We start from the raw sequence: 24,826 nt of genomic DNA, 5'->3' as shown, positions 1-24,826 counted from the left end.
TCATGTGAAAATCATATTTATTAGGATTACTTATTAATAATCGCATTAGATTATGAGCACTTCAAAGCAAATTTAATGAATCATGAAAGAGTACATGTAATTTAGTGATGTAGGTCTGTTCACAGTTTGAATGACTAAAATATACTCAAAAAGTAGAATTTTCGGTGAACCATTCCATCAAAGCATTGAAATACTTTGGTGGAAAAAACATTTCAAAAATAATTGTATTTATTTATTGCTAACTTTTTTGTAGCATTCATAGGTGATTTAAGGAAACTCAATAGCCTTGATATTGATATATCATTTTCCATACAAACCAAATTCTGCCCTATAAATTAAACATTTTGTTAATTTGTTTCATTATATGACCTATATTAAAAAAGCTTTTAACAAAAATATAATGTTTTTAAGAGATATATCTATTCTATATTTGAGCATTTTGATACTGTTTCTCCCTCCTCAGCTAAAAACAATTAACTATTTTTTTTTTTCTAAAACAATACATCTATAGTTTTATACAATTTGTTAGTTTCATTCATGGTAATAAATAGAGAAAATGATTAATAAATCAAATATTATTTTAAAATTATGTTGTACTTAATATATTAAAATCATCAGTATAATAATAATAATTTTCAATATATGAAATTAATTTAAAATGAAAGTAAATTTGTTAATTTTAACTTCTATAACAAAAAATGTTATTTGATCAATGATTTATGCTCTAAAGGAAGGTTAAATTGTTAAAGTTTAATAATAGACTGTGGGTTGGTTGGGGTAGCAATTCAATTAATTATTATTTTTATAGGATTGAATTTCAGATATCAGGAATGAACCCATTATTGAAGGAGTCCATTTTCTGAATTGGTTCATTTATTTTACTTAAACTGTTTGTAATTGAATTTTTGTATCTTCTTTTTATTTAGTAATTATTGTGCTTAAGTCAATCAAAGCAATTACTAATAACTGGATGAAACTAAAAACTAAAGTCTTTATGGTTATTTGTGTTGTTTTTTTCTTTGCATTTAGCAGTTCTAAATTATTCAACTTTCATTTTTTTTGTATTAATTCATAGATTAAGGATTTTATTTGTATGTAGCCTCACTATATTTAAAATCAATTTTTTTTAAAAAGGTTGGTTCAATCGGCCTAAAAGAAATAATGGGAGATTAGAAACTTGGAAATGTAAATTAGGTAGCCATATTTTAATTTTGCATTAGTGTTGTAATAGAATAAGAATATTTAAGATTTATTCTGTTTTTCTAATTTTTTTTTGGAAGTTTATATATTTTTTTCATTGATTTTAAATGTAAAGATGACTTCCATTTTTGGTTCAAAAATATTTTCTGACATCTTTAACATTTTGACATTTCAGGGTTATCATTCCCCATCTTCAGAATAACACTACAATTTAAAAATTAACAAATAATACACTTGTGCATAAATTCTTAATTTAATTATAACAATAAAAAATATTACTACTCACAGCTTTGAAAAACCTTCATATCCTTGCCATTTATACATAACAAATTGGTTAACATGGTTGAAATAATTAGTAAAGAACTGAATCTTGTCTTTAACTGGTCTAATTGTGTAGGAATTTATTATACTTTTTACCTTATTGTTATCTTTTATTGATACCGTCTTACTGCTCTAGTTAAATATTTCAATGGTTTGTGTATCTTTTGTTACAAAAGGTGCTTAATACTTAAGTTTAATCAATTTCTTTATTTTAATAGCCAGATTTATCAATCACTTTTGTAATTGACTGTTCTACTATTATTTTTAGTTATGAGGAATGCTTCTGATAATAAAAGATTATTAGTATACTAGGAACTACTAATTTTGAAGATGGGGAATGACTACGTGAAAATGTTGTAGATGTGAAATATATATTTACCCCTAAATGGAAGTCATATTTACCTTATAAATCGATGGAAATATTCAATTAAATTTAATGTGAAAGAATCTTATAAAAGTAACTTTTTTGTTGGAATAAATTTCTTTCTTGATGTATCTTCAAAGGATTATGTATATAAAGGATTTATTGGTAAACCATAAAATGGTTTTTATGGTCAAAACTTGTTTTCCGAAAACATATTGTTGGAAAGTTATTAACATTATCTGATTCTCTTGTGTATTATCTATTTCTCATTGATCATTTTCAGATATCGCTAGAAGAAGTGGAGACGGCCTTCCTCTCTTTGGACACTTCTGTTGCCGTTTAGCTGCCCAACCTGAGTGCCTCATCAAAGAGACAGTCTCATCAATAACAGAAGGTGGTGGATTCGCCAGCCTTCAGGGGTTCTCAGTCAGCCTATGGCCAAGCAGGCAGGCCAATCTTGATGGCAGCCCTCCACAGAACGTTGTTCCTGTCAACAGGGTATATACTTTAATTTTTATTGAATAAAAAGGTTCTGTCTAGGCAAGTTAAATAAAAGTGCCCCAGAGCAATAAATGTGTACTTACTTACCAGTATGGACACCCTCATAAGCAAGTCCCGCTATTATTTAGGAAAAACTCAACAAAATTTAGGAAAATTTTAAGAAACAACTATATTTTTGCTGAACACTCCTAAGTCATATAGCATCTTTATCTAAGCCATATTCACACTCCCATATGTTTTCTAAATTTTTGAAGTGATGCTACATTTTGAAATATTTTAAAGAAATTGTTCATTTCTTGAAATTTAACAAAATTTATTCAGTATTTTTTTTTTTGGGAGGGGAATATAAAGTTTCATTTACAGTTCAATATACTATGTATGACAACTGATTGTAGTATCTTGTAGAAAATCGTCATTTTCAATCAAATTAATAAGCCAAGAATAATACTCATTTGTATTAATTAATGATATATTTTTGCAGGAAACTGTAATTAAATGTACAAAATCAGGGAATGAGATCTTGCTGGTCAATGAGAGGGAAGGAAAAGAAGAAACAACAGTACTTAGATTGAGAAATCTTGAAGAGAGGGAATTATGGATCAGGCATTTGACAGACCATGTCAAAGACCACGAGAGGTATTTTCATTGTTAATTTGTTATTTAAAATATATATGTATAATTTATACATAGCTTGTAATTCTTTTCCGTATGAAGTGTGATAGACATATTGGATTTCAATTAACGAAATCCAGCTCTATTCCTTTAAAAGTAATTTTCATCCCATTGACATTTTCAGCTTGGTATAATCTCGTAAAGAGAATTATCTGTTGCAGAATTTCTTTTTAAAAAAAAAAAGAAAAACTGATTTTATATATGACATGAATGTTCATGTCATCCATCCTGCATTACAGTTTGGTTGCACAAACCAGCTAACGTCTGTCCTCAGCAACAGTTCTCTCTTTCTATTATTTAATTTATTACCCATTCATAAATATAAAAGTTACATTCAATAAAACATTCTAAATACAATTTTAGAAGAAGAAAATTACTTCAATACAACTTTTCTTTCTGCAAAATAACTTAAAATCAAATTAGGTAGGAGAAATAAAAACTATTATAGCCTCGTAATGTAACGTTCACAAAAAAAAAAATGAGAATTACAATAAATTACTCAAAAAGAAAAAATTAATTTATCAACTCCACAATCTTGTGTAGTGTGTGCCACATGAATGTTTTTACCGGACTAGACCTAGACTACATTTTTTTAAATAATATTTTAAAAATAAATCTTGTTGCCGATTTCACCAGAACTAGATACCAATCTTCTCATGATAAACTTCCTAACCACCCAAACCCATTTGTTTCTAACCTGGCTTCTCCTTCAATACCTGATAATTTCTCTAGTCATCTGAAAAGAAGATGGGCCCATGATCTTCTTCTCCAGTTACGCAATTGGAGCTCTATCAATGGGTAGATTCTCCACATGTTATTTTATACCTGATGGCAAATTTACTTGTATATAATTTTATACAGTTGTAAATAAATTACTAAAAAAAAATAATAAATCATTAAATACTTTAAACAAGTTATTTTATAATTTTAATCAAAGATTATTTGTTGAATGATTATTTCTGAGATGATTACCTATTATATCCAAACTTTTTTACTAAATTAATAATTTTGATAAGAATTTAAGTTCATTTAAAACAGTCAAGTGTGAATTTCATGATGGTAATTGTCATAATTTTTGAAGTTTTAATTTCCTAAGTTAATTGTCACCATTAAAATAGGTTTTAATGTTACAAGAGCTTCACTACTGTTACATGTGCTCTCAACTATCATGACAGACCTAGTGTGACAATACTATCATGACAGTGAATACTGTCATGGAGGAAACTAATATACAATATGGTAACATTTCAGTTAGGAAATTTTAATGTAAAGTCAACGTATACGGAGTTTTTACTGCACAGTAGCTTCACTAGTCCTACGGATATTGTCAAGTATGAGAGTACTTCCATGACAGAAAATGGTGTTATGACTGCAACTATCATAAATTTTACATCATGACAGTGTCTACTATCAGTGTTTACTTCTGTTTACAGAAAAATTAATCTCAAATTACTTTGTCTTATAATTTGACAGTTCACTTTTTTATATTTTATATTACTACCAACTATTGAGCAAATGCTAATAGTATGAGAGTACTACCTCAACAGTAAATGTCATAGTTTACGAAGGAGATAGTTATGGACAACTGTATATGTTGATGGTTAAAAATTCCTAACATGTTTCTTAATGTAGACTTCATCAATTTTGTTTTCTTTTTAGTGTTAATATGTCACATATATAAGTTGGTTTTGTTATAAAGTAAAATATTTTTATATTTTAATTTGTACCCAATCTTAATTTTTCTTACTAATCAAGATTCTGAACTGTAAGACTTTAAAGTATTGAGATGATAATCGTTCAAAATTAAGACAAATTTTGAAGAGTGACATTTTTTTCCAGATGGAAAAGTGCAGCGGAAACAAACATGGAAATATACTCACCTGGTTCTGGAAAACAGAATTTTGTCAGGTCGCACAGGCAAGGTTCACTTTACGATGAAACACCAATTATAGGTATGTTCAAATTTATGTCTTTGAGAAATGTTGAAAAAAAATTATCTTCTGCTCAAGAAAGTTTAAAAATACTTTTAAAGAATTTATATGAAAACCTATGTCATATTTAGTTTTTGTCAATTATTTTTGCACAGAAATTTTTATTGCATTTTTACATAAGTGGATTAATCACTTTACATTATTTATAGCAGTTACACCCTTCATAACCCTTAATTTTAAACAATAATGATTTTATAGTTTAGTACAAGATATTCTTAAAATTAAGCACAAAATATTGAAGTACTATCTTTAATGTGTTATCAAAAACATTTTTTAGATTTTCTCACATCCTCAACGTTAAGTAGTTAAAACAGTAACAGTTGCATATATCAAATTTAAACACAAATACACTAGTATTAATTTTATTGATTGATGTTTTATGTTCAATATATTGGTATTAGTATTTCTCAGTATCAATATCCTGTGGGTTCTACATATTTTCATACCAATTTGGAAGCTTAGATATTTCTTATTCATAAAATATTTAGAAGTTGTTAGCCAATTGCGCACGTGCTCCTTGATTTCCATAATGCTATCAAATAGCTCTCCTCCAAGTGACTCTTTCAAGTGGTGCAAATAAAGCATAAGATGTGGATTCACCATTTCAGTCCAAAATTGAAAATGGCCAGAAAGGTAAAAACACTTCTCTCAGTCGGAAATGTTCTTGCAATGATATTTGTTATTCAAAGGGGTAGTTGTACTCATTGAGTTTCTTTATGATCAATGTATAATGAACCCTTCTATTGGCACTTGTTTCAGTTGTTGGCACAGATGGTCGTCAGGGTTGTGGTCAAAGGAGAAACAAAAATGTTGACCTTTGACTGCAACCCTGACGATCTTCTTATACTATAAAAACCATTTAATTGTAAATTTAGTCTGAGAAGTTCTAAAAGATTAGTTTTCCTAGAAAATAATGACGTTAGCAACAATACAGATTTGGTTTGCTCTAGTGGCCTTTGTAAGAATATTTTTTGTGTGGGCTGTTGAATGGTTAATATCTTAGTTTTCAATATCTATTAGGCAGTAAACTTCATATGCATACTCCAAAGCAGCTGTTAGTTTTTTTTATTCCATGATCGCTTATTAAATTAAATTAGCAGACTTAAAAGAATTAAATCTTTGATGTCATGCTGAAGTAATCAATTATCATAAAACAATCAGTGATATAATTAATACCATTAAATGAATTTAACGTAAATTTGTGATTAAAAAAAGGAGGATGATAATACTTATTTCTTGTAATAAAATTAATTTCTTGTTCTGTTGCAGACACAGGACGTGGAACAGAATATCGAGCAACTGTGCAGGATATTTTCGGCCTGACTCCATCAACCAGTCTCAGCTCTTGCTCCTCTTCCTCCTCACCTACCCTGCGGGAGCGCTCTCTCTCTGTCTGCAGTAAGCCAAAGACAGCATCCCGATGGCCGTTCTCGAAGGCGACCAGTCACGATTGAGCTGCTAGTCCTCTACAAATCTTCTTCCAGTGACAATTTAGTTGTCTCATTAACCAATCTCTGATCCGTTTTTTCATTATTTATTCATCTTATTGATCTAGAGACTATGTGAAAGTAAAAAAAAAAAATCCTCAAGCATACCAGAACATAAAAAAATTGTTCTGCTCGTGTAATATTGCGTGAGTGTATTTGATGAAAGTGCAAATATTTTGTTTTGAACTTTTTTTTCTTTTTTTTAAGATAAACCCGAACTAGATAGTATTTATGTTTTATATGATTGTTTTAAACTGTCATATAATTAATGCTGTGTATTTATGATTGTATTCCTTTGTAAATATGAATTTGTATAAAATTAATTTTTCTGTCTCCGTTTTACCAAACATGCAGTCAAAATTATATTAAAATTTAACCTTCTAATCAGTATTAATGCAGTGTTGAAGTATTCTGTAGATAAATTTTTCTTTGTAATTTGAAAAATTCTTCATCATTTTATTGTAAATTTTTTATATTGTGTTCTATAAGGTTAAAAAACAAAGATTCAATAAACATTTAAGTGATGTGCTTAGTGTTAGAATTTTATCCCTTTCATTAAATTATTTCCTTTGTTAAGAAGAAAACAACAGTGGTTTGATAAAATGAAATGCAATAAGAGAAAATAATTTTATTAACGTACATCAACCGAAGAAAAACAAAAGTATTTCATGTAATCAAATTTCTTCATGCCTCAAATTAAAAAATTGAATTATTAGGTTGTTTACACTTCGAAATATGGTTTTCCACTTTCTTAGATCCATAGATGGTAAACTTAATAACTCTATGAAACTTATCAGTATAGAAAGCAGGAATGTGGGTAAATATTTTCTATAAATACTGAAAAAAGCTTTTATACATCTTGATGTATTAAAAAACATGTTTAAGGAAAATATCTGTACAGTGAAAGTATTCACTAAAAAAAAAAAAAATAAATAAATAAAACTGCTGCACTACAATGTTTTGGGTTCAGTAAAATGTATGAAAGCACTGTTTCTAGACCAAAGGTTATGCAGGTGGTCAAGATCTTGCTCAACTGCCAGGTTTTTTTTGTCCGATTAAAGGGTTCCCATATTTAAGAGCCTGGGTGAGCTCCAGGAGGGCCTTCACCCTCCTCCTCTCCTCCCCAGGGTCAATCAACAGCTAATATAACAGGCCCAGGAGATGAGAAGCACAGTGCTTTACTAACTGAACTGACCCACCCCCATATGCTCTGAAAGAAATGAAATAATTTTCACACAGCATCATTATGTTAAAAGCTGTAAAAGTCGACTTCATAGAAAAATTGAGTCAATCAATGCATAACATGGTAAAAAAAATATAGGCTTAATGTGAATTTATGTTGAACATTACAGGTTTGATGATTTCTTTTGACCATAAAAGAATGGGTATTCTACCGATGAATGATTAATAAGTATAGAAAAGTAACTTTCAAAGATGTTATATACTATCAATGTGAATACCTTGAGCAATTGTTATTGCAATTTGAGAAATATGTCTGCAAATACCTATGATTTTATAACTAAAATAAATCATAAAACTAGCAATGTAAAACATACAACAAAAAGTTTTGTATATTTTTTTTGTCACATTATTATATTTTTTAACTCACTATACTTTAACATTCATGGTTACAGCTTAAATATAAAACAGTGTAGAATTATTCTGTTATCTGCAAGACCTTCACAAACCGCACTTTAGTTTTTCTTAATTTTTTTATCTTTTTATTTTAACATTATTAACTGGTATAGTTGATACAAGAGAGTAAAATTATGTAAGCTTTACCCAATCCTGAGGCATTAGGGCAGTTGGTGAAAAAGAAGAAAGTATAGGCAATATATCATAAAAATATTTGCAGTCAAGAAGGATGACAAAATACTTATTTATTTTCTACTGACTTTTCGACCCATGATGGAGGTCTTCGTTAGGGCTATGGGTGTGGAAGTGAGTATATTATATATATTTCTGTGGGTACGTAGGATCAGTCAATAATACAATTTTATTTAGGCAAGTTTGCATAGTCCTGCCTTAGAATGAAAACAAAATGTTTTTTTAGAACAAATACTTTCTTCAACTAGTTTATGATTAAATATTTTTATGATATATTGCTGACTTTCCTCTATTTCAACAACTGCTGTGATGCCTCAGGATTGGGTAATTTTGTACTTTTGTAAAATGTGATATAAAAAACATCACCAATATTAAAATTCCATAAAACTCATTTCATTCAATAAAAACTATCATTCAAAATAAATAGAACAAACTCGGAACACACAAGTATTCCCAAAATACTAGCATTATTCACTGACAGGGGATATTTTCAATCCAATGAAAAATTCAGACACTCCATGGATCTCCTATTTCCCCGATTTCAACATATATTTATTTAGAACATTTATTAGATACAGTAATATCTAAAATACTGATTCATTAAATAATGTTACAGTTAAAAGATTACTTACAATTGTCTATTACAGTATGTTCTACATTGTGATCCAACTAACTCCAAGTTTGTACCAGAACTGCATTGGTTTTGAAATGGAGGTAGGTTTGTTTTTGTTTTACCAACAAGTAACTGTTTTTTCTATCAGGTAATCCGTCTGTAATTTCTATTTTGTCTATATATTAGCTTTGTTAATTGTTCCTATGTATTTATTAAGTTAATGTAACATGAATTTAAATTTTGTACATCAGATTTTTTTGTTGATAGTTGAATTCCTATGTTTTCCTATAGTAATGATTTCTTTTAAATTTATGCAAAATTTAAAAGAAATCATTACTATAGGATTATATAACTATAAGTTATTTTTTCCCCTGATGTATGATTTTTGGTGCATCAAATTTGAATTTATATCCTATTTGTCTAAAATGTGTAGTGAGAGCAGTTTGGTCAAGTTTATTTGTTATAGAGGTACAACTATATTTGTATTGATATACCCTTCTTTTGAGGTACTGCTCAGAAGGTCCAAAATATTAGATAGTACTCTATTATCTACTATATTAGATTGTAACTATATTCTGTCTTTGTCTTTCATATTGGAGTAAAGTTTTGATAAAGTGGCCGTGTTTTTGTATTTAATTGCGTAAGTATTTTTGTTATTCTTTAGAGTTTTTGATATTCTCTTTGAAAGTATGTAAGATTGAGTTGTATATTTTTCTGTTGGTTTCTTGCAGTTGTGATTGTGCCAATATTAGTGTTTGCTTTAGGAATTGACAGACTAGTTTATATGGGTACGCATTTGATAGGGGGGGTTTTACACTTTATTTGCTACTGTTTTTAGGTATTTAGGGGATGTTAATTTTCATGCCTGGTTTATTAAATTATGAGCGGTGTTGATTTTATATCCTTTTGGACATAAAGGACTTATGGCTTAGAAAGTGTACATATTTTCCACAGTGAATAGGTTTTTGCCATCATTTTATTTCTATTCCCAATTTGATTTTCTAATTAAAAGTACATCTAAAAATGGTATGATGTTTCTATTTCAAAATCTACTCTGGAAGCATAGTTGTTAAATTCCTTTAAAACTTAACTCTTAGTTTAAATCGTAGTTTTACATCATCAACAAATTTGTATATGAAACAGTACTTTAGGTATTACTCTGTATCTAATAAATCAATGCTAGTATGTTGTTAAATTATGTTTTGGGAATATTTGTGGGTGTTTCCAAGTTTCTTCTATTTATTTTGAATGATAGTTTTTGTTGAATTATTGACTGATCCTCAAGACCCACTAAAATATATAACTACAACATTCAACAAAAAAGTTTTCAGAAATAAGTTAAGGTGTTTTGAATATGTTTGAAACCCATTTTCTTCAAATTCTTGATTATGAAAATGACACATTTTAGCAAAAGAGAAAATTATTTTTTAAGTACTGCTCAAATTATTTTTTGAATACAAGGATAAATGTAAAATTGAATCACTCATTGCCAGTTGGAAAATATGGTAACTGAAAAATGTTAAAATGTTTGTTACTAGAAGTTACTTAGCATGATTTAATCTCAACATTAATTTGCTGTCCCAAAAAACATTTATTCATAAAAAATGGTTATTTTGAGATAAGCATGTAATCTTAGCAATAAGTGGTATAAGATCTATGTAGTTCAAAACTGTGATATCTTGAAATATTTTTTTTTTACTTAGATTTTATGACATGTTTTATTATGATTCTGTGTTTCATTGTATAGATCTTACTCTTACTGCTACGACAACATGCATATCTCAAAATAACCATTTTGGAGATGTTACACTGTTGAACTGGCTGGGACAAGGAATTATATTTGATGTTTGATTTATACATAAATAAATTTCATGAGTAACTAAACACTCAAGGTAGTAAGTTCTAAAATTAATAATTTTTATTGACTTTTTGGAATGTTCGCCCAATAAATAGTTTTTTTCTGAAGAAAATATCAACTCAAGATGAATGAAACAATAAAAAAAAATTAAATATTAATTTTCTCAAAAACTAACGTATCTTTATCAATTTTTATGTTCAGTTCATTTTATATTTTAAAAAGTTTTGCTCTTTCAGAATTATTTTCATTTTATACCATTAAAATCTTAATAATTAGGAATGCCAATCTGAAAGACATTTAAATACAAATATTATATAATAATGTAACAAAGAGTTATTCCATATTAATAGATATTAGTTTATCAAATGTAATTATAGATTTGTTTCAATTTGAACTAGTTAAGGACTGTACAATAAAATAAAACAGTCAGCATTTATATATTTAAAACAACAGTAAAGAATAAATATATGGGCCACCCATAACTCAGTGGTTAAGACACAGTCTTACCAATTTGATGTCTGGCGGTGCCAATTCGAATCCGGCCTGGGACGTTGACTTTTTTCATCGAGTGGTGGTCCCACCAAATGAAGAACTTTGACCCCAACCATGGTTAGGCTGTATAGGACTCCAATGGGAGTTTTGGCCGAAAAAAAAGAATAAATAACCAAAAAAATACACCAACATGGAACAAAAAACAAATTAATTATGCAGATAGGACAATTTAGCTAAAGAGGGCAGTATGAAATGATTATTTTATACACAGATAATGGATTTTTAAGCAAAATACATTAAAATTTTGAATTGGTAAATTATTTAAATACAATCAATTTTAACAAATGAGGATTCAGTTGTAAAATATGGTATATTCCATTTATTATAAATTGAAGTGTTTGGCTATACCGGTTTCTTTAGAGCTGATTTCATAGATTTTTTAAATAATTTACTAAACTGGTATTTGTAAAGGAATAATTTTGGTATTTATCCTAAACGACTCCTGGTTTAAGATAAAACATTTTAATCAACAAAAATGTTAACACAGTAAAAACTTTTCATTTTTTCAGGCAACACAATTAACGAATAAGCTCTTTAAATATTAAATTCAATTACTGAAAGTTGTTTGTACTAGTAATTAATTTTCAAATAAATTTATCAAGGAAACAAGTCCATCAGTAATAAAACAATTTAACAATTCTATAAAAAAATTAATTAAATGTAAGCAGTAACGAGTATAGGGATGAGATGACATCCACATGTAGAACGATTTCTCTCTGCAATTATAAAAGAACTAACCATACTACAAAAATCTTGGGCACAGATGAAAAAAGGGAGAAGACCAGCTCCATGTAAGGTGTCAAACATAAGAAAACAGAGGCCAACCGGGAGACAAGCACCTGAGTTGAATCTCATCTGATACTGATGATATTAATTCATTTTTACTGGACACATTAGCATACTCTATACAGCATGGTACTAGTAGCCGTATTAAGAACAGGAAAAATGATTAAAAATATAGATGGCATAACACGTTACAGAAATCAAAAACTAAAGGCAAGAAAAATACCAATACTTATGAAAGGATGCACCAAACATTAAATATTGCATATAAAAATGATTGACCATAACTAAATATAAGGGAGATGGTCAGTGGTGCGGTCAAGAAGTAATTAAAAAATAGCTATAAACTATTTTTTGTTCCTTCTTGACAGTACCCCAACCATCTCTGCAAACACTAGATATTCCATAATGTTGTGTTTATTGTCGACAATAGATTTAATGGTCAGGGGGTGGGGAGGAGAGGGAGGCAACCATCTCCTCACATTAAATATTTAATTATGTTATTCAATAAAAAAAAATCCACATTTGCAGAACATAAAATTCTAATTAAGAGTGTATATAAATTATTGCAATTTTGTAATGATTAATATTTCAACAATAAGTCAATTAAAAGAGAGAGACATGTAATGACCACTGATTTTAATCAATGAATGAGGTAATATTTATTACTCACCTCAATAATGTTTCATTGAAAATTGAATTATAAATAACAATTAAGGCCAGGTAATAGAGATCAACACCAAACAAAATAATATTACTTTCATTCCAGCTAATATAGAAACAAATGATAAATAATTTAAAGAAATATTACAGGGATAAGTACTTCAAGAAACTATAAAAGTGATTAAATATATTAATAAACCCATCACATTCCTGTATACTGTTGTATTAAGGTAAACATAAAACACAAAATAAAATAGTAATCATTTATTATTTGAACCTAAAGAAGAACTTTCAAGTTCAATTGTACCATCAAAGACAACTTTTTTCACAGTTTCACCTTTTTCAGCCAAGATCTCTTCTATGTTTCTTTTACCATCTAAGTCTGAAAACCATCCTAGATTATCTGCAATTAAATGATTGTTCTTACAGCCATCACATTCAATAATAACAACTCCTTTATTATATGCTATTTTAGAAATGGTTTTAGTGTTTCTTGTATTACATTTTTTACATGTAAATGCTATAAGAAATTTCCCAGTTTCTATTTTACCCAAGGGGATACCATTTCCACTGGCATTGTTGGTTGAAAACCTTGAAAAATTATTGTAATAATTAAAAGTCACATTTGGTTTTAAAATTTGTTCACTGGATTTCAAAAGAGCCAAATTCCGAAGAGGAGTTGAAAAACTGCGAACGGCTCGCCTCAAGGGATTTATAAACATTATTTTGAAAGTTTAAACTATGTCGTTTATTTCATGATTTTGCTTGGCAGGATTTCTTCATGAAAGTTGTACCAGAGTTTGTATAAATTAAATGAGAACCAAATTTTACAAAAGTTCTAGGATCACAATCTGAACAGTGTCATAACCTTATTTTAATATAACCAATACTGTAATTTCTTTGTTAAGCTTTGGCAACGTCGCTCAGGAATGAGGATATTTGGCAACGTTGCAATGTGGTGAACCCGTAGTTCATGACATTTTCAAGACAAAAATATGCTTTCGTTTTGACTGCTTCTACTAGAAGTGTTTCCAAACTTGATTTTATTATGTATTCTATTAAACAACTGGTTTTCTACTGTTAGATACCAGATTATATGACCGATAGTTGTGTGGTTTTAGTGAATGGATCTGTTCATGAACCTAAGAATAATTCGCCGACAATGTTGTTGACCTCTTAGTGAATAGTTTACTACTATGACGAAATATTCTGCCCTTACCAACTCCCAATAACCATGTTTTTTTTAAGAACTGTGTATATGGAAGAGCCGTTTTGAGGTAAGATAAATTTTTGACTATATTATTCTGTATAATTTTTTTAACAATAGCTGCAAAAATGGCTCTTCCTAAAAGAAAAGAAATTTATAAATATGAAGCTCCGTGGCCCTTGTATAGTATGAATTGGTCAGTTAGACCAGACAAGAGATTTCGCCTGGCACTTGGAAGCTTTGTTGAAGAATACAACAATAAAGTACAAATAGTTCAGTTAAATGAAGTCACTTCTGAATTCACAGCTAAAAGTACATTTGATCACCCATATCCTACAACAAAAATAATGTGGATTCCTGACAGTAAAGGTGTATTTCCTGATCTACTTGCAACTAGTGGTGACTATCTTCGTGTCTGGCGAGCTGGGGAGTCGGAAACCAGACTTGAAAGTGTGTTAAACAATAACAAAAATTCTGACTTCTGTGCTCCGTTAACATCTTTTGACTGGAATGAAGTAGATCCTAATCTGATTGGTACCTCAAGCATAGATACTACCTGCACTATCTGGGGACTGGAAACATCTCAAGTTGTTGGTAGGGTACATACAGTAGCTGGCCATGTTAAAACTCAATTGATTGCTCATGATAAAGAGGTATATGACATTGCATTCTCAAGAGCTGGTGGCGGAAGAGACATGTTTGCATCTGTTGGTGCTGATGGTTCTGTTCGAATGTTTGATCTGAGACACCTAGAACACTCAACTATTATATATGAAGACCCTCCACATGCACCATTGTTACGATTAGCTTGGAACAAACAAGATCCAAATTATTTGGCAACAGTAGCTATGGATGCATGTGAAGTTATCATTCTTGACGTAAGATTACCATGTACTCCAGTTGCAAGACTGAACAACCATAGGGCATGTGTTAATGGTATTGCATGGGCTCCTCATTCATCATGCCATATATGCACAGCAGGAGATGACCATCAAGCTCTTATTTGGGATATTCAACAAATGCCTCGTGCAATAGAAGATCCTATTTTGGCTTATACCGCTGCGGAAGGTGAAATTAACCAAATTCAGTGGGGTGCAACGCAACCTGATTGGATAGCGATTTGCTATAACAAATCATTGGAAATTTTGCGAGTTTAAACTTATGAACAATAATCAAGTAAATTTAAGAATAGAAAAGTTTAATGCCCCTTATTGATGTTTATTATGTACACATTCTATGAATGATCTGTATAAGCTTTTTATCATGTTTTTGAAGAGTAAGACTAATTTTAACTATTAAAATGTGAATGTACTATTGTATTATTATTAGGGTATGTTGAATGTGAGATGGAATGCCAAGTACTCTGAGGTGTATATAACTAAAGGAAATCTTGTTAATAAATTTGGTTTTAAAACTTTTTTGTAATATTTTTAGAGCAAATAGTAAAACAAATACTATGTACAATACTTTATTTTGCTCATGCAGAGCAATTAAATAAGCTGAAAACTAAATCAATTAACTTATTGAAAACAAAGTTTTCGCTACCAGCCTTAGTGGTTTGATATGAATTTCAATGGCTGTAATTATGTTTGTTTTTTCTTTATTATTAATTGTAAATTTATAAGAATAGCTTTAAGAAAATACATAAAAGCCATAGGCAAACCTCATACAAATGTCAAGTATAAATAGTTTTTTGTTTGAATGGATGTTTGCTTTTAATGTATATTATGTTTGTAAAAACTTATTTCAAAAGATGGTATTAAAAAAAAAGCTATATTTGTGGACGTGAGTCAATTTCTTAAAGTATTTAAAGACTTCGTGATTTTTGAAGACTGTTTTATTATAATTAATTTTTAATTTATTCCACTTTTATTTTATTATGTTTGGTTTAAGTATCTATTTTTTAATTTTTGACACTCTATCAATAGAGTATTCAATCAAGCAGAGACTGAGCAATTATATCTTAAGAGCCGAACACCACAGTGGATATGATAATAAAATTACTTACTGCAGTCTACCTTATTATTAAGGAAATATTTTGTTTTTGTATTTATTCTGGTCACTAAGCCTTTAATATAGCATTTGCTGAATTGTACATTTTGTTGTGAATTATTTTTATGTTTTATACCACCTGTTTGCCTTATGAATTAAATAGATGGTTTTAGATTGTATTTTTCTTTTATTTTGTTTCCTATTATATGTTTTCAGCCAGCTTTAATAATTAAACCTATTTTGAGTAGAAAAATCAAAAAGTAAATGTGCATTAGTAATTTTTTCTCATTATTAATTTAAAATGTTACAGTAATTATACCTCTAAAATGTTATATATTCTATCTTAACAGCATGATGTAGATAGATATATATACTGTCCCATAGTAAAAATGGTGGTTCATTACTTTAATTAACATTACTAGGATATACATATACTGATATGTTTCAGTTAAGTAATACCTGAATATTGCCTTTTTTAATAATATAATTTTAAATTTATTTTAGAAAATTCCTTTCTTACCAATTTGATATCAAAATGAAAATATAATTTTAACTGTTGTCTTATCTAATCCCTTAATTATTTTTATATTTGTTTTATCATTGTGTTAATTATTTTAAAATTCCATTTTATTGAAAATATGAACTGTTTTAATCAGAAATTGCCACTAACAATGTTCTGTGAAGTTTAGATTATACTCTAAGGACTAAATTTACTCTTCTTAAGCCTTTGCTCTTATTTCTGCCACTTGATATACAGAAATAGACTGTTTTTTTCAGGATTAGAAGCTATTGATCTTTGAAAACAGATCAAGACCCTTCAGTAAATTCTTGTTATATAAATAGACAATTCAAGATATTACTGGATCAAGGTGTTATGTTACATACATATGAGTCTGGAAAAAATAACTTATAAAAACTACCACAATTAAAAGTTTTAAAAAATACATAAGAAGGATTATTTAAAATGTTAAATCTGTTTTTTTAATGCCAGAGCACTTTTATCCTCTCATGTCAAAAATTGTAAATTGATATAACCTGAAGGTTTTTTTTTTCTTGTAATCATCTTACTCAACCATCATTGCTTAAGAAACAGTTTGCCCTTACTTATCCTAGTGCTTGTACACGGGGAATGGACCCACTATTTAATGTTTGTGAGAATTTCAACCGAATTTTTGTATACCAATCCTCTAGATGTCATTCTATAATAACTATTATTTTATTGTATACATCAATTTCCTTCATAAACAAAAGAATAAAAATTGGAGTATCGTATTATAATATTGAGATTTTCATCTGTCAAATTGGAAAATGTGCATTTTCAAATGGTTAAATTTGTCGAAAACTTTTTTTATTTATGATTAAAATATTAAGTCTTTAAAAATGCGAAAATATAGAAGTATTAAGGGTACTTAAGAGAAGTCACAAAATTCTTCACCAAGTTCCATAATCCACATTCTTCTAATGCACTGAAGTGTCTGGAAGAATTAGAATCTATTTGTTTAATATCACTATTATGATTATTAGATTTGAATATTTAATTTTTAAAATCCTAAATCCCACAGTGTTTGATTGGCATTACATAAAGTCAATGAGTGTAAGTTGAAAAATCTAAAATTAACAACTTTTTAGGACAGTAATTTTTAACTTTATAATTATTTCTTCAAATTATGTTTTTTGAAGTATCAATTTAGCGATATTGTGGTTTAAGTACATTTTCTTCATGATTTGGAAAACTCTTTTGAAATCACAGTAATAACTTAAAGTCAGTTAAGTGATTTTTGTGAATTTTAGAAATACTATTCCTGACTTATTTTTAGTGCAGTATAACTTATTTGTTGTAATGTTATACCTCCAGTTGTATCTTGGTTGCATTGTACAATCAGGCATCAAAAACTTTAATTTTATTTTATCTTTTTATTGAATTTGAGCATTAAATTCAGTACTTAACCCATTACCATTAATTTGAATAATTACTAATCCTGCTGTACATCGTACATCTCTGATATCCTTCAATTTAAATCATCAATATCTTTCTGCAACGCCCACTCACGGCCTTCAGACTTATATGTAACTGCTCATCAAACTGCTGCCATTAGCAGATTTTTCCTCTTTCCTATGGAATTCTATTCCCTCCTTCATTTGTTGTTCTAATACCCTCCCAATCTTCAAATCCAATATTTTCAACCACCTTCTGTCCTCACAATTGCAGAAGAATAACAATTAAAAGTCTCAAATAAGATGTGGATAGATGGAGAGAGAAATATTACTGAACATAAATATTATTGGAATTTTCAAAAATATTTATAAAGAATCTATAAGCATATATATGTATAGATGTATATGCATATATATGTGTGTTTGTGAATATTTATGCATATTCATATAATCATCGCTACTTCATTTGTTTTACATTTATTTCATTTTATTGGAATTATATCCTTAAGATTTATTATTCGTTAGAGGATTTATTTTATTAATTTTTTTTTTCATTAACTTTTATGTTGGTTTATCAATTTATCTTGTGTATTTGATAATTTTGATTTTTGTTTAAACTTGTAAATATCTATATTAACAGTAATTGTATTTTTTGTTTATTATTTTTAGTTTACTTGTATTTGATTCTTTTTTGCTAGAACTTCACCTTATGATTTATAGTTTTATTTTATTTGTTCTATTTTTACTTTATACATTCTGTTAATTGTGCTGTTTATTTTTTATCTTATCAAATTCATAATTATAATTATACTTATAATAGTTTATAATTTCATTTGTAATATTATTCTAAAGGGATCAGTCCTAGGATAAATAAAGAATATTATTATTATTATTACTTCCACAACTTATAAATGTGATAGGACTGTTATGACAAAAAATTAATTAACAATTATCACTCACTAATTGGTAGATTATAAGACAGTTTCTATTAAATGCTACTGCAGCAAAGTGCTAAATGATGCCTAAAATCAAGTGGAAAATACCACTGTTTAAATAAATAATTATATTAATCTGTATTTTAACATATTCCATCATAGGATGCATATTATGGTACATTCTCTTGATCATAATAAGGGCTTTAAATTTTAAAATTTTAAATACTTAGGATATAACTCAGTTAGTATCAGTAGAGGAATACTGGTAATACTCTTTAGTTTATTAATTATTTCTATATGTTGAACTACAAATTCTTATATGGAAGAAGTGGTGGTATCACTGGGAATATAGAGGAGTATGAACCTTTTGAAACCTATAAAGTAAAAGGTTTAAAATATTGTACCAAAGATTAATCAGCATCTTTCTAAGTACTTTTTGTAATTTTATACTAGCAGTATGAAAAAATGTTTTTATTGAGTATGGACACACAATATTTTAAGGCTATGCTGTTAGGGGTTAGTTAAAGTGAATACCTTCTTCAGATCACTAAGTTGTGTAACATATGCCAACTACCTAGCAAGAATATCACTTAGATTATTTTTGCTGACTTTCATGAACCTTCCACCTTAGCCCAATTCAAAGTAGTGAAAGTATTAAAAACATACATTTTACTCCCAACAACAGCACTCCATTGTGAAATTTTTAAAATATTCCTATACAAAATAAACTAAATTCCTATATTAAGTATCCTTTAAAATATATAAGTATCCCAACTTTCATGTATCTCTCCGAAACATTTCAGTTTGAAATTCGTCGAGTTGAGGTCTTTGAGATTTTTGTGTCTACAGACGGCGCTCAGAATCAACAGCGGTGCTGGAGGATTAGGGATGGAGATTAAATCCAGGGAAATAGGTTTTGCTTTTTCTGTCGACAATTATCGTCTGAATGATTATAAGCATCAGTCTAGTCATTGGGTGCAGCAGTGCTAGTCATTGAGGAGGTAAATTTCATTAGCATATACTTTGACAAGTTAAAAAAGACCATTTAAAACCCATGTCCTTGTTTACCGGTATAATAATTGAAGATGCTAACCAATATCAATGAATGTGCGAGTAACCCAGATAAATAAAAACTATTAAGAAACTCCTACAGATTTTAGGCATCATCAATGCTTTTTTCAATCGATAGAAACTCGCGGTTATGTTATTGGTTATATATTCATTGTTATTTGTTAATTTTTATTTCTACAATTCATTAGGTCATATGAAATGTCCGTTTTTATTATTTCAGAAATGCAAAGTGGGAGTAGAGGACTTTTGTTGTTCACTACATTTATGTTTACAGATCAAAATGAGCCGTTATTGATCCTCCCCTTTTTGATTATATTTACCATCATTCCAATTGATTCCACATAGTTCAGTCTATGTGGACGGATGATCTATGACGGAACGGACATGCCATCAAATATGACCGTAGAAACACGCGATGTTCGAGTATTTTTTTTTCCTTTATAAGTTTAAACTTTGACACTAGGCAACCTAAGCTGCAAGACGACGTCCGAAAAAGGATGTTGAAATGAACGGACCAGTCAATGGTTGTTTGAAAAATGTTTGGCTAGTGGTACAGATTTGGATAACCAACTCAGAAAAAGACCACCACCTGCATTTGACGAAAATGAACTTAGAATTACTGTGGAAGAATATCCTTTTCAAACAGTTAATGGACCTACAGCAAAATTGCATGCAAGTATATCGACAGTTTCTCGATACTTACAAGACCACGTAAAAAAGGTACATCATGAATCATGGGTACTTCATGAACTTAATAAGCAGCTTAAGCGTTATGAGATATACGTTTCGCTGCTTACAAAGCAAAAAAGCGAAACTTTTCCTGAAAGTATAATCATGTGTGATGAAAATTGGACTGTATATGACAACATGCGTCATGTCAGTGGTTAAATATCAACGAAAGACATATGCCAAATCTAAAAAAACAAAACAAATATTGGTTTCTTTGTGATGGTAAATGACAGGAAAAATTCATTTCTTATTTTTACTCAAAATTGGGACCATTACATCCTCATCGTATTGCAGGGATATTTACTTAATTGGTTTGTTCCAAGGACCGGTTTGATGGTCAGAAAACTGTCAGGAGCAGTAGCGTTTTGGCGTTCCTTGGAGGCCAGCACCATTTATCTGACTGTTTAACATCTGTTCCAACGGACCGAATACTAAGCTCGGAACCGTTTGCAAACTCAAAGTAGTAACTGCCTTTGAGAAGGGACTCTAACAAACTAGACATGTTTCATTTATCCCCCTCCCTGTTTGAGATGGTAAGGGGAATATTCCCAAACCAATAAAGTTAGAAATTTTCAGAGGTTTCCAAGAAAGGTTATAGGCTATTGTGTCTTTATGAAGAATTCTGACTTCCGTCAAAACAACCCTGACGAAGCCCTGCAATGTGGCGCGAAACCTTGGCTCAAATAAAAATATTACTATTTGAGTTTAATTTGACCGCACCCGGACCAAATTCCATTTATTGATACACACGGTCAATCAGCAATCTTCCAGTTTTATGAAAAAGGAAATCATTTTCGTTAATATCTTCGTCTGAAACATTAAATACCATTTTTCAAAGAAATTAAAAATTAGAAATTTTTCTTTTTGATTATCTGGAGGATTTTTTCTTTCTGTTCCTGATCATTGTTCATAACTTCTTTACATTTTAATCAAAATTTCAGTTACGATGTTTTATATTTGACCAAATGTCAATACATTTATGATATGCGCGTGGTTTTGAAGGCCTTTTCGTGAAAAATAAAATGCATATTTTTCCAAAATCAATCATAATAAATTACGTGGAGGCTAATAAACATTATCAGTTAATTAAAATGAAATATAGTTAAATAAAATACATCAAAAATTAGTCAAAAAGCAACCTGGAAGGGATCTATACTCTTACAGAACGCCGAACCTCATGCTTCACGTTAGACAGTAAAGAAACCAAACGAGCTGTGTTATGATGACCTATCACACCCACCCTCTATCTCCAACAGATTTCCATCTGTTCAGAAATTTGGACAGCTTTCTTAAAATCAAAATTTTTAAAATGATTCTCAGTTCAAAAACGCATTTTCTGGCTTCATTTCTTCTCAAAACCCTAATTTGTTTCAGTTCTGGGAATGAAAAGTTATAAAGCGTTGGGGAAAATATATGGATGATGAGGGTAAATATTTCGAATAAAAATGTTTAGGTTTCATAATGTTTTACTAAATAACCTTTCCTGTGAAAACTGACATTTCATATAAAACGACCCAATAGTTTTGTTCATCCTGACCCATCCCTCTCCCACAGATATAAGCTGAGTTTACTGTCGATGGCATACTTTTGCAGAAAATTAATGTAATGGCCACAGGAGCTTGCAGACATATCTATATCTACATAAATAGATATATCTATTTTTATATACTGCGTATATGTCTTTGTAGGTACGAAGGTTTACTTAGGTAAGGATTAAATTGTTGGAAACGACCGAATATTTGAGGAACTGGGGTGTTGTGTATTAAATCATAGGATTACCTCGTTGGATCGAAGTTGTAACTGACTGTTATAACCTTGTTATAACGCATCACGTGGGTTGTATTCTAGGTGAAATACTTGGTGAAGGAAGTATTTAGTGGTTTTTGTTAAGAATTGATTTTTAGTCATGGGGGTAGGTTTTATGCATTCAAAAAAATTTAATTTATATAGGTGTAATTAGTATATTTAAAATATAGTTTTATTGGTAATATCTCTGAACTATATTATTATATTCCTGTTGGTGTGTTAATTTGATATAAGTATTAACTTTGTTGAATGTATAAAGTGTATGGAAACTTTAATTTTCTGTCGAATAATTCTTGATTTTTGCTATAACTTATTGTTATTTAATGGAAAGATACTTTGAGACTCATGATTCAATAATAAATATTTTCTTAGTATTATGGTTTAACGAACATTACAATTTATTTCTGCTTTAGGATTTTTAACTATTAATCATTACTTCAAATTTGCAGTTTTCAGATTATAATGACCTATTTGTCTGTTTTTTTTAGAAAATGAAAACAAGTAAAGTTAAGAAATCAAATATAAAAAGGACCAAATTAAAGAAACAAGGAAAACTCAAGTATACTAGAAATAGAAAAACTATTGTCAAACCTCAACAACCTGTTATACATGAAGAAGAAGAGGAAGAGGTTGAAAGTGATCACGGTGAAGACTTTTTGAACATGGTCGAAGCTGATGACTTGGTTTTCTTGAAGAAAGCTGTGGTTGAAGGAAATTACTCCATGCTCAAAGGAGCACAGTTTAAGAAGTGTGTTTCTTACATTGTCTCTTAATTTAAATGCAATGCAATATAAAATTGTATTTTGAAGTATTTCTATAATTTACATATAATTCAGGGATTGTTATTTTGGTATGTTGCCTATACTATATTACTTGTTCCTAATTTGTGACATGTTATATGCTACTTAGCATTGTTTTACTCAGTGTTGCTGGTAAAAGTGTGAAACTGCATTTTATCGAATTCCAATATTTCAGGCGAGGCAAAAACAGTGTTGAAATTTTATAATATTATGGTTTGTTTTAAATAGCATTTAGTAAGAATTAGTAAGTCATATTATCTTATAGTAGCAATTTGATGGTACTAAATCCTAACTGTATCCAGTTTTCGTTGTTACTCGCATTTTGATAGAGAACTGACTTAGTCTTTCTGCAAGTGTTTTTCACTTTTCCAGTTGTCTTTCCTTCAGTTCATGTGAAACCCAATTTCCTATCTTCTGGATCTTTCCCATTGTTTTTAAATGTAAGAGAGGGCTTCTTGTGTCGTATTTAATATCTGCAAGTTGTTGCATCATTCTCATCCTAAAATGCTTTTAATTCACAGTCTAAACTATCTGGAAGTCTTAGATACATTCCAATCAGGTTCCTCTTCTGGTTATTCCACACAATCGGCTGTTAAAAATTTCCTAAGACCTCTATTCCTGTATAGAATAATAGACAATCATAATCCTTCTCATTTTTGATTTTTCAAAAGCCTTAGATTCCGTTGATCACACAATCCTCTCAAAACCATACAATATTTCCCTGTCTAATTACTCTTTGAAATGGTTTCACTTCTTCTTGTCTCTCTACTCTCAAACTCTTGCTATTCCTAATAAAACCCCTTCATCATCACTACTTCTTTCTTGGAGTGTTTTTCAATATCCCTTCTTATTACTAACCCTAATGTATATAAATAGCGAAAAATAAATTTGATTGTTATTAAAAGTCCTTAATCGTCTATTCTTGTGCTCTTTAGGTTTGAGAATCTGTGTTGTTATAAAACTATGGTATCAAAATATCTAGTTATACTTAATTTATTTAATTTGATGATTAAAAGTTGTCATTTATTTTATTTTCAGAGAGAAGTCTTTGAAGCGAAATAAGGATGAAGATGCAGATATTGAGGAAGAATATGAGAAAAGTATTGATGAAAGCACTGTAAATAAGAGGGAGAGACTTTTATTACCCATCAAATCAAAAGGAAGTATCATTAAAAGAAGAGTTATCGAAGAAGGTATTTAGTTAATTTTATTATTGCTGTATGTTATAATTAATCTTTGTTATTTTTTAGAATAGAGTTCATTAATTAAGTAATTGTTCATAATTATTTATTTTGATTCATACATTTTAAAAATTGAAAGGAATATGGTCTGGGTGCGGTAAAAAAAAAACTCAAATAGTAGAAATATAGTATTTTAATGAGCCAACGTTTCGCCCCACGTTGCAGGGCTTCTTCAGGGCTAAAAAAAGATACAAACACATAGTTACATAAGGAAAACAAAAACATAAGTGTAAAATAACAGGGGTATAAAATGTAAAAAAGTAAGATATAATAAGAAA

General features: G+C 29.3%; 3 protein-coding genes across 12 annotated transcripts in view; all 3 read left to right on the top strand.

Moving 5' to 3' along the window:
• LOC106682291 (rhotekin) overlaps window positions 1-7,064 on the top strand; it is a 316,322-nt gene extending 309,258 nt beyond the window's left edge. For all 9 annotated transcript variants that reach the window (XM_067053646.1, XM_067053650.1, XM_067053644.1 and 6 more), the window contains 4 exons: window positions 2,169-2,383; window positions 2,868-3,022; window positions 4,898-5,010; window positions 6,319-7,064. In XM_067053646.1, the coding sequence (XP_066909747.1) occupies window positions 2,169-2,383; window positions 2,868-3,022; window positions 4,898-5,010; window positions 6,319-6,503 (668 nt within the window). In that variant the 3' untranslated portion in view covers window positions 6,504-7,064. The remainder of the gene's footprint in view (window positions 1-2,168; window positions 2,384-2,867; window positions 3,023-4,897; window positions 5,011-6,318) is intronic.
• Window positions 7,065-12,952: 5,888 nt separating this feature from the next.
• wap (DDB1 and CUL4 associated factor wap) lies at window positions 12,953-16,210 on the top strand. Its single transcript, XM_014423064.2, has one exon. It carries the CDS (start codon window positions 14,168-14,170, stop codon window positions 15,194-15,196), a length of 1,029 nt encoding a protein of 342 aa, XP_014278550.1. The 5' UTR covers window positions 12,953-14,167; the 3' UTR covers window positions 15,197-16,210.
• A 5,804-nt stretch (window positions 16,211-22,014) lies between these two features.
• Window positions 22,015-24,826, top strand: part of Noc3 (Nucleolar complex protein 3) — a 13,483-nt gene continuing 10,671 nt past the window's right edge. The window contains exons 1-3 of one of the 2 annotated variants that reach the window (XM_067053643.1): window positions 22,015-22,127; window positions 22,996-23,255; window positions 24,346-24,500. In XM_067053643.1, the coding sequence (XP_066909744.1) occupies window positions 22,119-22,127; window positions 22,996-23,255; window positions 24,346-24,500 (424 nt within the window). In that variant the 5' untranslated portion in view covers window positions 22,015-22,118. Of the gene's footprint in view, window positions 22,128-22,472; window positions 22,614-22,995; window positions 23,256-24,345; window positions 24,501-24,826 lie in introns of those variants that run through there. The other variant, XM_014423033.2, reaches the window with a different exon arrangement.

This window comes from Halyomorpha halys, unplaced genomic scaffold (genome assembly GCF_000696795.3).
Source record: "Halyomorpha halys isolate HHAL.00 unplaced genomic scaffold, Hhal_1.1 Scaffold400.1, whole genome shotgun sequence".
NCBI classification, from domain to species: Eukaryota; Metazoa; Arthropoda; class Insecta; order Hemiptera; family Pentatomidae; genus Halyomorpha; species Halyomorpha halys.
The sequence above is the reverse complement of the archived record's forward strand: the minus strand, read 5'-3'. Positions and strand labels throughout refer to the sequence as shown.